This window comes from Amblyomma maculatum, chromosome 4, assembly GCF_055883805.1.
Source record: "Amblyomma maculatum isolate TAMU_Amacu chromosome 4, ASM5588380v1, whole genome shotgun sequence".
NCBI lineage: Eukaryota > Metazoa > Arthropoda > Arachnida > Ixodida > Ixodidae > Amblyomma > Amblyomma maculatum.
Window position 1 is genome coordinate 162,679,136 of NC_139347.1, and position 14,596 is coordinate 162,693,731.

Consider the following 14,596-nt stretch of genomic DNA (forward strand, 5'->3'; position numbering starts at 1 on the left):
CATCTTCCAAACAAGACTTGTATTAAAACCAATAAACCTTCCTCCTCAACAGTTTCTCGGTCAACGTGCAAATGAAGACGTAGGTGCCCCTTCGACATATTTCTGTAAGTGGGGATCGCTGACATCGTGCGCTTGATTTTGATCGATTTCGTTGATTTAGACCACTAGAAAGCAATGACAGATCATTGCGAGTCGCCTAAAGCCAGCCACGTTCGTGAAGCGAGGCACAGGGCAGTACTCCGCCTTTTTTATATATTGTTATATTCGCCCATTCTACTTTTTAGATATCCTCAATTGGCGACATTTCTGATTTTATCAAAAAGAGCGAATTGGGCTCATTTCGTTCCAACATAGAATGCCAAACGTATCGGAACGAGACCATTTGATTAAAACATAAGCATTTTAGAAACACTGAAGAGAAATCAAATGTCATCTTGTGTTTCGTGCATTCTTACGACACAACAGTACTTTGTGCTTCCATTACTCTTCGGTGGGTCCGCTTCTGTTATCGCGAATATACCGTCCGCTCAAATCACTCGGCGCATGCGCACTAGGAACTAGCTCTGCCTTTTCTTCGGCGGCAACCCGAAGTTTCATGGTTCGTGTCACGCGCGAAACACGGCGCCACCAGCGTAAGACCAAACTTGGGGTTTGGTTCCCTATGACAGTAGAGGGCATCGACGCTTTCCTCTTGGTATGCGTACCTGACCATTGGCATGCGCGAGTGCACAAAAAAGACTCGACGGGCAACCGATAGAGTGAATATGATGGCCGCATGATAGTGTCGCGCGCCACCTGTGGTCTTTTGCTTTCTTCTCTTCTTATGCCCACCTTTCACAAGGGGATGGGGGGGATAGAGGGGAGCCGAAATGCTCCCCAAATGTTTTCAGCCACAGTCACTGACCAAATTAGAAAAGCGCCATAACAAAAAACACGATTGCCACCCGATAGCTACAAATGCACTACTGCGTTTCTCATAGCCAACTGTTTGCCTCGCTTTCCTATTTGTAAGCTAACTCTTACACGATAGTCAACTGCTCATATACCAGGAATACTCGCCATTTTTAAATACAAGTGAATTCTGGAAATTGAATCTAGCGCTCTTATAATCCTTCAACGCTTAACAAAATATTTCCCACTTTTTTATTGGTAGCGCAGTAGTCGTCTATTTACAAAGAAGAAAAACTGATCTCTCTGACATAGAGAAGTAGTGCAGTACTAGCACTGTTTTGAAGAAAATGCTTTCTAAGCATCATCGTCATCAGCCGGACTATGCCCAATGCAGGGCGAAGGACCTTCCCTTATTCATTCAATTAACCCAGTCATGTGCTAGCTGCATCCACTTGACCCTTGCATACGTCTTAACCTCACCAACCCACCTAACTTTCGCCGCCCCCTGCTGCTTCCATCGGAATCCAATTTGTTACCCTAAGCGACCATCGGTTATCCTCTTTTCGCACCTAATTTAATTTCTTCCTCATGATTCCTACTAGAATATTATTAACGCGAGTTAATTCTCTGACCAACTTTGCACGCTTCCTATCTTTTAAAGTTACACCTACAATTTGTCGCTCCATAGACCCCTGCATTGTTTTAACTCAAGTAGGACCCTTTTCGCTAGTCTCCACGTTTCAGCCCCAAAGATGAGTACAGGTAAAATGCAACTGTTGTATATTTTATCCTGATCGATACCGGTATGTTGCTAGTCATAATATGCGAGTACTGAGTTGTGTACATACAATCATTACTCTGCGAGGGTTTTAATTATTCTTTCATCTTCCTCCTAGAAAATGATCTGATTTCACAGGAAACGTTTACATATGGAGGCATCTCGAATACAAATCTGCTTCCATCGACAATGGTGATTACTCAATGTATCTATGCCAAACGTGATTACCTGTAATGGTTTTCGATATGGCAATATGTGTTACACTCTTCTATGTATCAGTGTGAATTAATTTCGCTTAACACTGATCTCAATAAACATATTATTTCGGGTTAAAATATATGTCACACCTTCTCTGTATTCACAAGCACTGTCGCTGAGCAGAATGTTGTCGATGGCAATCAAACCAGGATTGGCGGAGGTCAAGATGGCTTCAAAGACAAGCTGAAAGAGAAATTGCATGATTTAAATTACGAAGCCTTCTGTGAAATTTTTTTTATCCAAAAGCACATCACGTGAAATATTTTGTTTCTTTGTTAAACCTGAATCATCACATAAGGAATAGGCGTTTTCGTTCACAGCACGAAACGAAGGCAAACACAGGCCTACAGAAATGTTCATTAGAATAAATACCTTCGCAAACAACGATAGACCTAGCAATGACTTCAAAATTTTCAGGATTTCACTGATCCTCTACTAACAACCTAAGAATTGTAAAACAAAATGGTTCAATACATGCAAGAGAAGGCGATTCCAGTAAGGTCGGCCTTTATATCTCCCACAATGTTTCCCTTTTTATTTTTATCAGGGTGCAGTAATTAGATTGGAGCAATAGCCATTGGCACAAAAAGAAAGCATTGTGGATTTTTTTAAGTTCATCAGTGATCTAATAATTAATTGTGGAGGTAACTGATTAAAAAGTAGCACAAAAACAACCATATACCGCCGTTCAAATCCGAGTCCGGGATCTCCCAATTTCACATCCAGTGCTCTACCGCTCAGTTACTGCTGTTTAATCTTCCAGTTTCTTAGGCATTTATCTTAAGGGTAACCTAACCTTGAGAGTGTTCGTCAGCGCCGCCCTCTTGCATGGTGGTGGATTTGGAACGTGCGGCAATACAGCGAGCGTCACATATAACGCGTTCTAAAGGGGGTTCGGAGCTGGGTGCTAATTCTCCCACGCTACCTATCACGTCAAGTCCAACAGTTTTAACGCCCTCGTTAAGCAAATCAACAAAAAAATGTGGACACAATGAGCGGCTTTGCTTTGAGGTACATGAGGGAGCCACCAGCCAGTATCAGAGGCGGTAGTAGTGGTTCATGTCAGTACGAAGTCACAGTGTAATCACGTACAGCGAAGTTAGACTTTGTTACCACAGCAATATCCGTTTTGGCGTAAGTAAACAAAATCTGGAAACCGATGAAATCCATCGTGCTAGGCGACAAATGTTTTGACACTGAAAACCGCATAGAAGCCATCTGTGTGTTGCACAAGATACTGGGATCGACTAGATGCCACACAAAGAATTCAGAAACGATGCGCCGTAAGAGGTTAGCGGAAGTAGATTAGAAATTGAGGCCGATTTTCAATACATACTTTGTCTACATCCTTGTGGCACATCATTTATGAACGCCATGTGCAGAACCTAAACACTTAATTTCAGTACAGTTTCTATGCACGTTTCAGTGCCAAATAACTTCTAGCTTAGCGCTATGGATGAATCGGCGTGTAATTGTAGATGCGGATCTTGTTACAATTTTTCTCTATTAGAATCGCACTGGCATTTTGTGTGTGTTGTGGGACAGCGAATGAACGACATGAAATCTGTTTTCATAATTATTTGAATAAAACGACAGCATTGTTGGGAATGTGCAGATGCGGTGTCAAGGCCAGATAGTAGTCTGAAAAAAAGTGTGCTGTCTGAGATAGTAGTCTGAAAAAAAGTGTGCTGTCTGAATTAGCAATTTGCTCAAAACGCATGCTGGTAGCTAAAATAAATTTTCGATTCAACGAAGGAGGATCTCACATCTGCGGTTGCTGTACCATTATACCTATCGTCGGGGCTGTAATGTATAGTGTATTTACCATATTAATCCCGTCTGACGACGCCATTTGGACCAAGGGATACAGGTAAAAAGGAAGGAATAAAATTTATCTCGGCTGTCCTATAATCAATTTATCTGATTGATCGCACCTGATGAGGATCTTGCGAATAGAGCTGGACCCGTCCTTGCCTCCAGGCTTTCCCTTGCGGTCCTGCTCGGCTCCAAACAAGACTTGTGGATGCCTTTTCTACACGCCGCAGGAGGTTGAGCTGACCAACGTTCGGGTGCCACATATTGTACCTGGAGACGAGCGACGACATGATTATCTCTACTGCACTCTTCCGAATTCCCTCGGATTCGTTTTTGAGAGCCGACGGGCATGACCAATCATCACGCCGCGGTGATCGCCAGCCCAGTCAGACAAAACGCGTGCATGACACTTACAGCCAACTAAATGGGCAGATGAATATCTGCAGGTGTTGCCACCGAGTATGATGATCACGTAAGTGCCGGGCTTGCTGCATCTTTGCCGGTAGGAAAACACGTTTGGTATCCACCTAATGACCCATACGGCGCACTGAGTTAAGTTTTTGTCAAACGGAGTTAATTTAATATTTAGGAGAAAAGAAATTTTCCGAGAAGATATTCATGCAAAATTTGGAATGAAATATGACTGATCAGCAATTTCCTTCCAGGAATCAATAATGTAAAATATTGGTTTTGTAATCAAATAGAACAATTGGAAATTTTTCTAAACAATGTTCTTCTGCAATGTCCCTAAAGGAAGCCGGAATCACAAGGTGGCGCTACGGACGCGAGTGAATAGCGCTGTCTGCGACGGACTACGTGCTGTTCATTGGGCAGCCCCAATGCAACAACTACAATCGGGGACAGCTTTCTCTGTTTATGCAGCCAAGACTACACGGGCCAAGTTTTCGTTACAGGGTTTCAACACCATAATTTCACGCATATCTGCTTTAAGGTAGTGGTTAAGCCTCGAGGATACCGATGTAAAGGAAGCGTAAAGGAGAAAGGAGAGAGAAACCGGGCAAACTAAGCACAGCAGGCCAAAGGTCCGCGGCAGCGTTGTGCCTAGGAATACCGCAAAATTGCGCCGCTAGGGGAGGACCGCAGCGCTGTTGCCTCGCAGTCAAAATTCTGATGGCTCTCCGGATAACTTCTCTGCGCACCAACCCCTCCCTCTAGTGGGCATTGTTCTAGTCGTGGCATCATACTCTCCACGTTTAGGCATATTTTTATGCACGTTTTGCGCACTCCGTCCTGCGCGATTATGTACAGTCAAATCTATCAGAGTAAACAGATTCTATTTTCTTTATTTTTCTTAGCACGAAAAAGGCCCCCAAGCAAAAAGCTGCTTACAAAGTAGCTTGACAAGGTCCGTAGTGTTATTCACAGCAGCATACACCATTCATTGAATAATATATCATACATGCTGATGCATCTTACATAAATGACTTCATGCTTAATAAATACAAGAAATAAAAGATACGAACAATTTTCACAATGGGATCAAACTAAAATTTTTAACAATCAACAGGTAATACAAAGTAAAAAACATACAGACAAGCACAAATCATATATAGAAATCCAGAACACGCTACCAGTGTGCTAGTGTGTAGCCTATGAGAACAAAAACAAGTACGTTAGGATATATTATTTTTGAGATAACACAGATGACATAGATAGCATAGAAGTACGCCAGAAAAACGAAACATTAGATACTTCAGAGGAAAAACTATTATTACACATGACAGATTACAGATAATTTCAGCACAAAATATTTTTGTCGAGACTGTTATTGTCCTGCCACCATTGATTTGCATTCAGTGTAGCCAGTATCGAGAAATTTTTGCCTGCCATAATTATTATATTGCTTAGGTACTGGCAATTCGAGCTTTTGGCGTGTATGTCTAGGTTGGTCTGTTTGCTCAAAGGATGATAATTTGCGAATGAAAAAACACCGCACATAACATATTCAAAGGAGGAGCACAAGCCATTAAGCCTAACACTTTCTTCGTGTGTGTTGTAATAAGATGCAATAAGCTGCAATGCATTTCCTCTGACTTCATATCTATGCTATTTGTCTTCCAGAATGGCTTAGTTGTGGGGTTTAATGTCCCAAAGTAACTCAGGCTATGAAAGACTCCGTAGTGAATGACTCCGGAAATTTCGACCACCTGGGGTTCTTTAAATTCACAGACTTTGCACAGTGCGCTAGCGCCTTGTTCTTCACCTCCATCCAAAAGTGGCCGCCGAGGCCGGTGTTCTATCCTGCATATTTGGGCACAGTAGTCGAGCGCCGCAAGCACTGCACCACCCCGATGTGCTTCTTATAAAATGCTAAGACTTAAGGGGCCATGACACCAAATTTGCAATAAAACAATAAGAATAATTGGTTCACAGGAAGGGAAAGCAGCCGTATCTGTCACACCTGTAGCTGTGGACACCTGAACCGCGCCGTAAGAGGAGGGAAGGTGCGAGTGAAAGTGGATAGAGAGAAAGAGGAGCCGTAGTAGAGGGCTACGGTGTAATTTGGACCACATGGGGATCTTTAACGTGCGCTGACATCACACAGCACACGGACGCCTCTTCGTTCCACCTCCATCGAAACGCAGCCGCCGAGGTCGGGAAAGAACCCGTGTGCTCCGCCACAGTAGTTGGGCGCCTTACCACTGCACCACCCCGGCGGGGCAATGTAAACTGTTTATTACATCTTATTCCCGATGTACCAAGCAAATAAATCTCAACATTTCAGCTCCATCGGAGCTGTAAATATTGTTAATTCTAATATTCTCGTTACTTTGTGAACAGCTTGCTGATCTGGACACCGCCGACACCGCGTCGTCGTCTGCTGCACTATCTGCGCGAGTAGCGTCAACCACAGCTGCGCTATTCTAGAAACCGCCGTTATGTGAAGCGATGGAGTGGATCAAATACAAGTCATGCCGATGACCGCTGTTACCGCAAGCTGATTTTAGCTGCTTTTAGTTACCCACACAATACCGGGGCCTGCGGCCGGGATAAAGGAGCACGTCGGCGCCAGAGTACGAAATCCGCATGAGCTGGTGCGCTCGAACACTACACTGAAACACGCCTGAAAAGCAACACATACAAAGCACATAGAGTGCCGTCTGACGGCGTTTTTGTACAATCTTCGAGTACTACCAGACAAACGTAGATCGAGACACCCAATACACAACCAGTCCCGTTTGCAGCGCAGTTTATGGTGCTCGTTATCAGGCCCAAGTCTGGCCGCAACCGCATCACAAACGTAGACGATAAGCTCAGGCTTACAGCACAGAATACTGTTGCATCCAGATGCCAAGTCAGGGAACAGGAACCTTTAATACGAGGTGCATACTCTCAGCCTTACATCAACAACAACCGTACATGAAATCTGCATGCCGTTTTATACACTGCATTAGCTGCCGGCGCATGCGAAGCCAGACATGGCGAACGCGATAAGCCACACCGAGACATCGCGAGCATCTTTATCGCGATACCAGACGATGCTATAACACTCCCTTTTTACAGTTCTAAAAACGAGTATACGTTAAACGATCCAGCTGCCGTCTCTCCCTGGTGCCCCTTTGCAGTGGCACCGGTTGGTTCCCACTTGTTTGCTGTGCTGGCTATGGTCACGGGGTTGATTCCGCGAATTGTCCTATGGGCGGTAAATGAAACCCTACGTATGATGCATGTGGCAGTTCCACCTCAGGAACTGCTCTTGCACCTGATGTGACCAAGGATCATCGCAGGTGGTCAGCGTGCTCAAACAGCACTTTGTTTCCCACACACACCAAATACGTTGTCGGCGATTTCACTCTATAGGTTTCATTCTATAGTTCTCTATAGTAAGTCTCCGGCGCCCATCCTCTACCTCTAATAGACGTGTCATTATTTTACACATTCTCTACTCCGCCCGTCAGCAAAAACCACCCTCCTTCCACATTAATAAATAAATAATTAATTATATATAAATAATTATTAATTAATTCATTCATTCATTCAATCATTCACTCATTCATAAAACCTTTATTCATAAGGATGAACTGAGGTCAGCAGGGGAAGAGGGTGGGTTAGGTGAGTTTCAGCCTCCTTTCGCATCGCTTATGATGTGATTTTACCGTTTGTCACTAGATGGTGACCTAGCTTTTTGAATTTTTTGGATGAAGTGGCGACCATGGTCCACTAAAACGTTCATCGATGATTGATGCGTACGTTTGGTTTCGTAACGCCCTTGTGTGTAGTAACTAACCTTGATGCTACTGCATGCTAAATTGTTTAATTACTGTCTGGCGGGTAAAATTATATTAGTCTCCGGTAAAACACTTTTGCCGGAGCGCAGTCGTTATTACGGCTGCTACTTATGGTTTCCAGTATCGGACTATACATAACTACGGGCGCATGCACTGATATCGACCAAATTTTTCTAGTGCGTTTCTGCGAAAACAGTCTCAGAGCGACCACATGAGACAGGAATCTTTAGATTGCGCCGAAAAACATTGGATGCTTACAGTGCAATGTTCTGTCCTTTTAGCTAAGTGATAATAATGCGACTTCATTCCATCTTTTACATCAATGCTCGCAACTGCACTCAACAAGTTAGCACATGTGATGTCTAGCGTATATTTTTTCAATTCCACATTTAATTTCAAGCTGGTTGGATGTTGAATCGCAGGCTTGCGACTGGATTCTCCGTCAAGTCACGACAGAATCCACGCTACTGTCGGTCGTCAAACCAAAACCTTGCACCCGATTTGCATAGCCAACGAAAAGCGAATTAGGTCTACTAGTATAGTGCTTATCCCTGCTTTACTTATGTGTACATTTGTATATGTTCTTGCAATTTGTCGTACAGTAAAAAGTGCTCATGAAGGCGAGCGCTCTTTACGGCGCGGAGGTAAACACAAGCTACATGACGACGCGCCGAGTGGCGCCGAGCAGAAGTCGAGCAAGCAACGTGCGTACATGTCGATCAGCTGTGCGTGAAAATAGACAGTTGACTTATGCGATGGCAGAGGCCGAAGTTGAAGGCGCGCAAGTTACACGCGACTCTCAGTCCGGAGTAAACGCGCGCTTGTACAGACAACTGACTGCTCCAATGGTCGTAACTGGGATATGTGGAACTCTGGCTGCAGTTGTGGAGCTCTTTGGCTACGCACGTGATACGCGCCTCACCACCTTCTCTTTCGCGCTCAAGTAAAGGATAGGGAGCAGAAGCCTTGGCCAGATATCGACAAAGCCAGTGTTTGCGGTTAGTAATGACAGCCATTAAAAACTTTCGGTGGCCCACTTACCAGAATGTGAAGCATCGCCCAGTGCTGGGTGTTGGGCTCAGCTTCATGGAGACAAGGTGAGCAGTTCTCGTGTTGAAGAACGGGTTTCTGGCATACATGTAGGAACCTGGAAGGAAAAAGGGCACAGGTGCTTCGTGCGGAACTGTCTACATTATATTTAATTGGAAAGCTGTCTATGCACCGTTCACACGGATGTCTTGTGTTGGCGTACGTATGCACTAATCCTGGTATTTACCGACGCAAGTAAAATTGGCGCCGGATCTCCAAGGCGTCTATGCACGATGCTCTAAAACCTCTGTGCAAGATAAAAAAAAATGCGGGCGAGCCGATATATATTGCCAGGTGTTACACACAGCCTATCTGCCAAGTGGAGGAGGTGTGTTTGGCAAGCAAATATGTAAGGAACACTATACTGCAAGCCATATTTCGACGTTTATCTTATGACAGTTCACTTTGAGTCAACAGATTCAAATTCAGACACCACGATGCTTTCTTCAACGACGGTCTATAAAAAGCCTAGCTTTATATTTATCGATTTATTTTTACAACCACCTGCAGTATCTCAAGGGTCCTATTACAGGAGGAGAGGGGGAGGGGGAGCGGGGGACGGGGGGGGTGGCGTGGTAACTGCAGGATACAAAAAAGTGATGCCACATTTTTCAGCGCGTAATGCGCTCGTGTATCGGTACTGGCTTCTGTAAATATTAATACTCACCTTCGTTAGAGACACTGTCGGTTGGCTGCCATCGGAAAATAGGTGCCCTGGAGCCGCCCGAATACAACGTCCAGTAGGCTTCAACATTCATACGCTCGGGAAACCAGCCGCAGTCCATGGGGTTTGAAAAGTCACAGTTGACCTTTTGTATTGCCTCCCCTGTTAAAGAAAAAAATATATTGTACTTCTTTTGCGTCCCTCTCAGCCCCATGCCGCCGAACATAAGGGGCGCATCCTCTCGGCTAGTTACAGCACCCACAAAAAGAGAGCTATAAGTTTAGCCCACTCGATCCGCGCTCCACTACTGATTTCAAAGTCGCGGCTTGAATCCAGGCGGGAGCGTTTTTTATGGAGAAGAAAACGTGAGGCTCCCATGTGCTTTGCGTTGTCAGTGGATATTAAGGAGAGCCAGGCTGCTGTTACGTTTCTCCACCGACAAGTGGGACAGCTGACGCGGCCACCGCATAGTAACAGGCAGAACCGCGAGCGGATCGGCCATTTCGACGCCGTTCATCGGCCGCGCAACGCTTCCGCCCGCCGACAAGTCTCAGCGTGTTCCTGCCACGCGCCAAATGTGTGTGCGTTCGTGTGTGTGCAAATGCCGGCCAAGCCGGGAGCTCGTGGGAGAGTGCGCCGCCCTCGCCCGTCTGCAGGAGGTGAAGGAGATGCGACCGGACCACCTGCGATTGAGTCATCCCTTCTTGCCCAGTCTTGTCGGGCTCTCCCTTTCCTGTGAGGATTTACTCTTTCCCTGTGAACTGGAAAAACTATAAAAAGCAGCGGCCGACTCCGCTGAGAGAGAGACTACTTTGACGCGCCGTTGAGATGACGCTGGACACCAGCTGTGTGAGAGTGTCTGTATTCTCTCCTGGTCAGACGCTGGACACCAGCTGTGTGGGAGTGTCTGTATTCTCTCCGGGTCAGCTTCTCTGCCCGTATCTTCACGATGTTGTAGTAAAGGTTGTTTCGTTAGAAGACGCCTCCTCTTTGCTGGGACCGTTCATGCCGTCCGCCGTCCACGGAGCCGCCAGGCCAACGCTACTGAGGGGCCGCGCGCCGCACGTAATAACTGCTGGCAGCGGTACGCTACCCAGGGGCACGCGAACCCCAAACCTAACATTGGTGGCAGCGGTGGGATGACGACGACCAAGCCGTAACCGTGGTCGGAGGGGCGAGCCAGGCGATTCCGTCGTCTAACAATTGGTGAACAGCGGTGGGACGACGACGACCAAGCCGTAACCGTGGTCGGAGGGGCGAGCCAGGCGATTCCGTCGTCCAACAACTGGTGAACAGCGGAGAGACGAGGACGACCAAGCAGTGACCGTGGTCGGTGAAACGAGCCAGGCCTGACCGAGGTGCAACATCTGGTGAGAAGAGCGGAGATGTCACAGGCGTGACCCGTGAAACAAGCAGAGCTCAGCGGAAAGTCGGGAGCAGTGCAACGAGCCCTGTGTGATGACTGGTTGCCTGCAGCGGAACGACTGCGTTGGATTCTTGGCTGCGAGGTTTGGTGAGTGCGGGACTTTCTTCTACTGAGTATTGCCAGGCTTTTGTTAAGTAGAGAACAGAGCTGGTAATTGTGTTGTCGTTGTTGCTGGGTTAATTGCAGCAAGGCAATAGTGGGCAGTAGAGAAGGCAGCACTCGGAACTGCCATGAATTTGTATTTGAAATCGTTGCGCAAACCGAAATTGCTGGAGCTTGCGAAGGAGTTGGGTCTGGATTTGTCAGACAAACTCAGAAAACCAGAAGTGCTAAAGGCTATTCTTGCGTTGGAAGCTGAAGATGACGAGCTTTTGGAATGCCTTGAGATCATTGACGAACGTCACGAGAAAGAGGAATGTGAACGTAGGGAACGTTTCGAGAAAGAGGACGCCCGCGTAAGGAAACTGATGCAGCTGGAGATATCAGCACATAGAATGAGCGTGGAAAGGATTAAAGCTCGCAATGCCATTCACTGTAACGATTCAATACCGCGAGATGGTCCGCCACCGTTCCTCATTGCCGAGGATGTGGCCGAGTATTTGGCAGACTTTGAGAATGTCTGTAGAAGTAAACGCTTCGAGCGAGATAGTTGGGCGCAGATGTTGGTAGCTCTTCTCTCCGCTGAAGCGTCGGAAGAAATCAAGCGATTGGTTGGCGACCGCTTGAAAAATTACGATGCACTAAAAGAGTCATTGCTGATACGATATCGGATAATGCCTCAGGAACTTCGGAAAAGATATGAAAGCGAGAAACATTGTATCACGGCGTACTTTGATTTGGCGTATCAGCTGAAAGCCGCTGTAAGCGAATGGCTAGACAGTGCGGAAGTTCCGGAGCAAATCGAACTTGCACCGGAGTGTGAGACACAGCTTGGGAAAACGGCTGAGCAACGTGACCGCAGTAGTGAGAAGACCGATTCTCGAACAGAAGAGCATCGTGTTACCTTGGTCGAGCCACTAGCTGAGACGGTTAGCACAGACTTAATCGGTGAGAAGTCCGAAGTGACGCCGTTAAGCGAGGTGAACTGCACACCGACCCAAGTAGCTGCAGTAGATACAGTTCCATCCAATGAGAGTAGGGAACTGGTAGTAACTGAACCGCCTCTCGAGTCGAAAGCAGACGCTTGTGTAGAGCGCGACGGAGCTGAAAATGAGCTAGGAGAGGAGAAACTTTCAGTTTCCGAAATCAGTTGTGTCGTAGAGCAGGGCACACAGGAAAACGAAGTGCCGATCAGCGAAACTGCGCAGCCCGCGAGCTGTGATCAGCCAGGGCAGACCAACGAGGAGTGCGCGTACGCTGTAGAAAGCGAGACATGCGAAGGCGACAGCGAGCGACCAGAGCAGAGTCAGAATCGTTCGAGCCCTGATACCACGCAAGGTTGTATTCGCGAAAGCAACCCCAGTGCGAACGCGGACGTAGCACCTATGGCCCTCACGCAATCCGAAGCGCCCCAGCTCTCGAAAGAGCTTGATCGTGCTCCGGTTAGCTCTGAGCGAGGCGACGGCGACGCACTGAGTGGCGAGCCGCCAGAGCAAATGCCTAGAAGGGCGACTGACGCGACTGACGTCAGCCGTTGTTGTTCGGACTTGACTGAAAGTGATTCATGCGCTGCTGGCCGCGATGGAGACGCGGCACCACACTTTGACAACTCAGACGACACCGGTGTCCTACTAGCTCCGGTTACCGCTAGAACATTGACCGCTAGCTTGTCAAAGATGGCTCAGAAAGAAAGCAGAAAGCGTGTGTTCCAGTGCTGCCGCAGAAAAAAGCGGAAAGGCGGCGCGAGAAAGAATGGAACAAGTTGAAGCTATCGCGAAAGCGACTATCCCGAAGGCACAAATGCGCCCGTGCCGAGAAATCGCGTGACTGGTGCCCAACCCGTAAGGAGAGGGATAGATTGTTCAGAAAAGTGAGTGATTCATGCTCATGTGGTTTTTTGCACGGAAACAAGAAGGCAAGGTTGCTCCGTGAAACGGACAACCGAAGCTTTAGTGAAAAGGGTGATCTCAATGGTAACGCCGATGGCTTAAGTCGGAGCCCCTAACGTGAGAAGCCTCAGTTTTCACTTCTTGGTGTTTTTCTTCCTGGCATAGGATTTTGAACATATTGCATTGTATTATTTTTGTTTGAGAATGGTGTTTTGAAAGCGCAATTTTCAAATTTGTGGACGCGTTCCAAGTGCTGCTGAGCTGCCCTTTAGTATAGATGGGGGCATAAGAGGAAAATAGTCTGGCATAACTTAGTGAAGATTGTGCCGTGCTTGCTGGCTGACCGGTTGAGTTTTTAACGTGGTTGTGACGTTGTGGGTTGTCAGCAAACTCTCCTGAAGACAAGTTGCAGAGTGCCTTGGAAACCGGACTTGCCAAGGACTTCTTCAGGCTGTTCGGGCTCAAGAGAAGCTGAGTCGGACGACCCCGGCTAGCAGCAACATCCCGATCCCTCCGGACAGCGGATGCAGTCCCCTGCCCTTCGGGATCTCCATTCCCCGGCGGGGCAGTCTGTTACGTTTCTCCACCGACAAGTGGGACAGCTGACGCGGCCACCGCATAGCAACAGGCAGAACAGCGAGCGGATCGGCCATTTCGACGCCGTTCATCGGCCGCGCAACGCTTTCGCCCGCCGACAAGTCTCAGCGTGTTCCTGCCACGCGCCAAATGTGTGTGCGTGCGTGTGTGTGCAAATGCCGGCCAAGCCGGGAGCTCGTGGGAGAGTGCGCCGCCCTCGCCCGTCTGCAGGAGGTGGAGGAGATGCGACCGGACCACCTGCGATTGAGTCATCCCTTCTTGCCCAGTCTTGTCGGGCTCTCCCTTTCCTGTGAGGGTTTACTCTTTCCCTGTGAACTGGAAAAACTATAAAAAGCAGCGGCCGACTGCGCTGAGAGAGAGACTACTTTGACGCGCCGTTGAGACGACGCTGGACACCAGCTGTGTGAGAGTGTCTGTATTCTCTCCGGGTCAGCTTCTCTGGCCGTATCTTCACGATGTTGTAGTAAAGGTTGTTTCGTTTGAAGACGCCTCGTCTTTGCTGGGACCGTTCATGCCGTCCGCCGTCCACGGAGCCGCCAGGCCAACGCTACCGAGGGGCCGCGCACCGCACGTGATAACTGCTGGCAGCGGTACGCTACCCAGGGGCACGCGAACCCCAAACCTAACACTGCCTAAAGTTCTAAAACTCTTGACTGCGGCGTCCTTCGCAGCCTGTCCCGATTTCAGATGTTGAACACTGTAATCAAAACCAAACCATAAGAGGCTTTTATATGAAAACCTTGGAAAATGTAAAGCAGCAGAAGTTTTCGCAAACGCAAATAACTTGAAAGGAACCAATTACAACTGCTCTGAAGTGTACTAATTCCATAACAACCCTCT

The 14,596-nt window shown here is 47.4% G+C and overlaps 1 protein-coding gene across 2 annotated transcripts in view; it reads right to left on the bottom strand.

Annotated features, from left to right (window-relative positions):
• LOC146193389 (MAM and LDL-receptor class A domain-containing protein 1-like) overlaps positions 1–14,596 on the bottom strand; it is a 301,641-nt gene that overhangs the window by 44,854 nt on the left and 242,191 nt on the right. For both annotated transcript variants that reach the window (XM_084602739.1, XM_084602738.1), the window contains 4 exons: positions 9,749–9,907; positions 9,034–9,139; positions 3,862–4,012; positions 2,017–2,110 (listed from right to left, as the gene is read on the bottom strand). In XM_084602739.1, the coding sequence (XP_084458865.1) occupies positions 2,017–2,110; positions 3,862–4,012; positions 9,034–9,139; positions 9,749–9,907 (510 nt within the window). The remainder of the gene's footprint in view (positions 1–2,016; positions 2,111–3,861; positions 4,013–9,033; positions 9,140–9,748; positions 9,908–14,596) is intronic.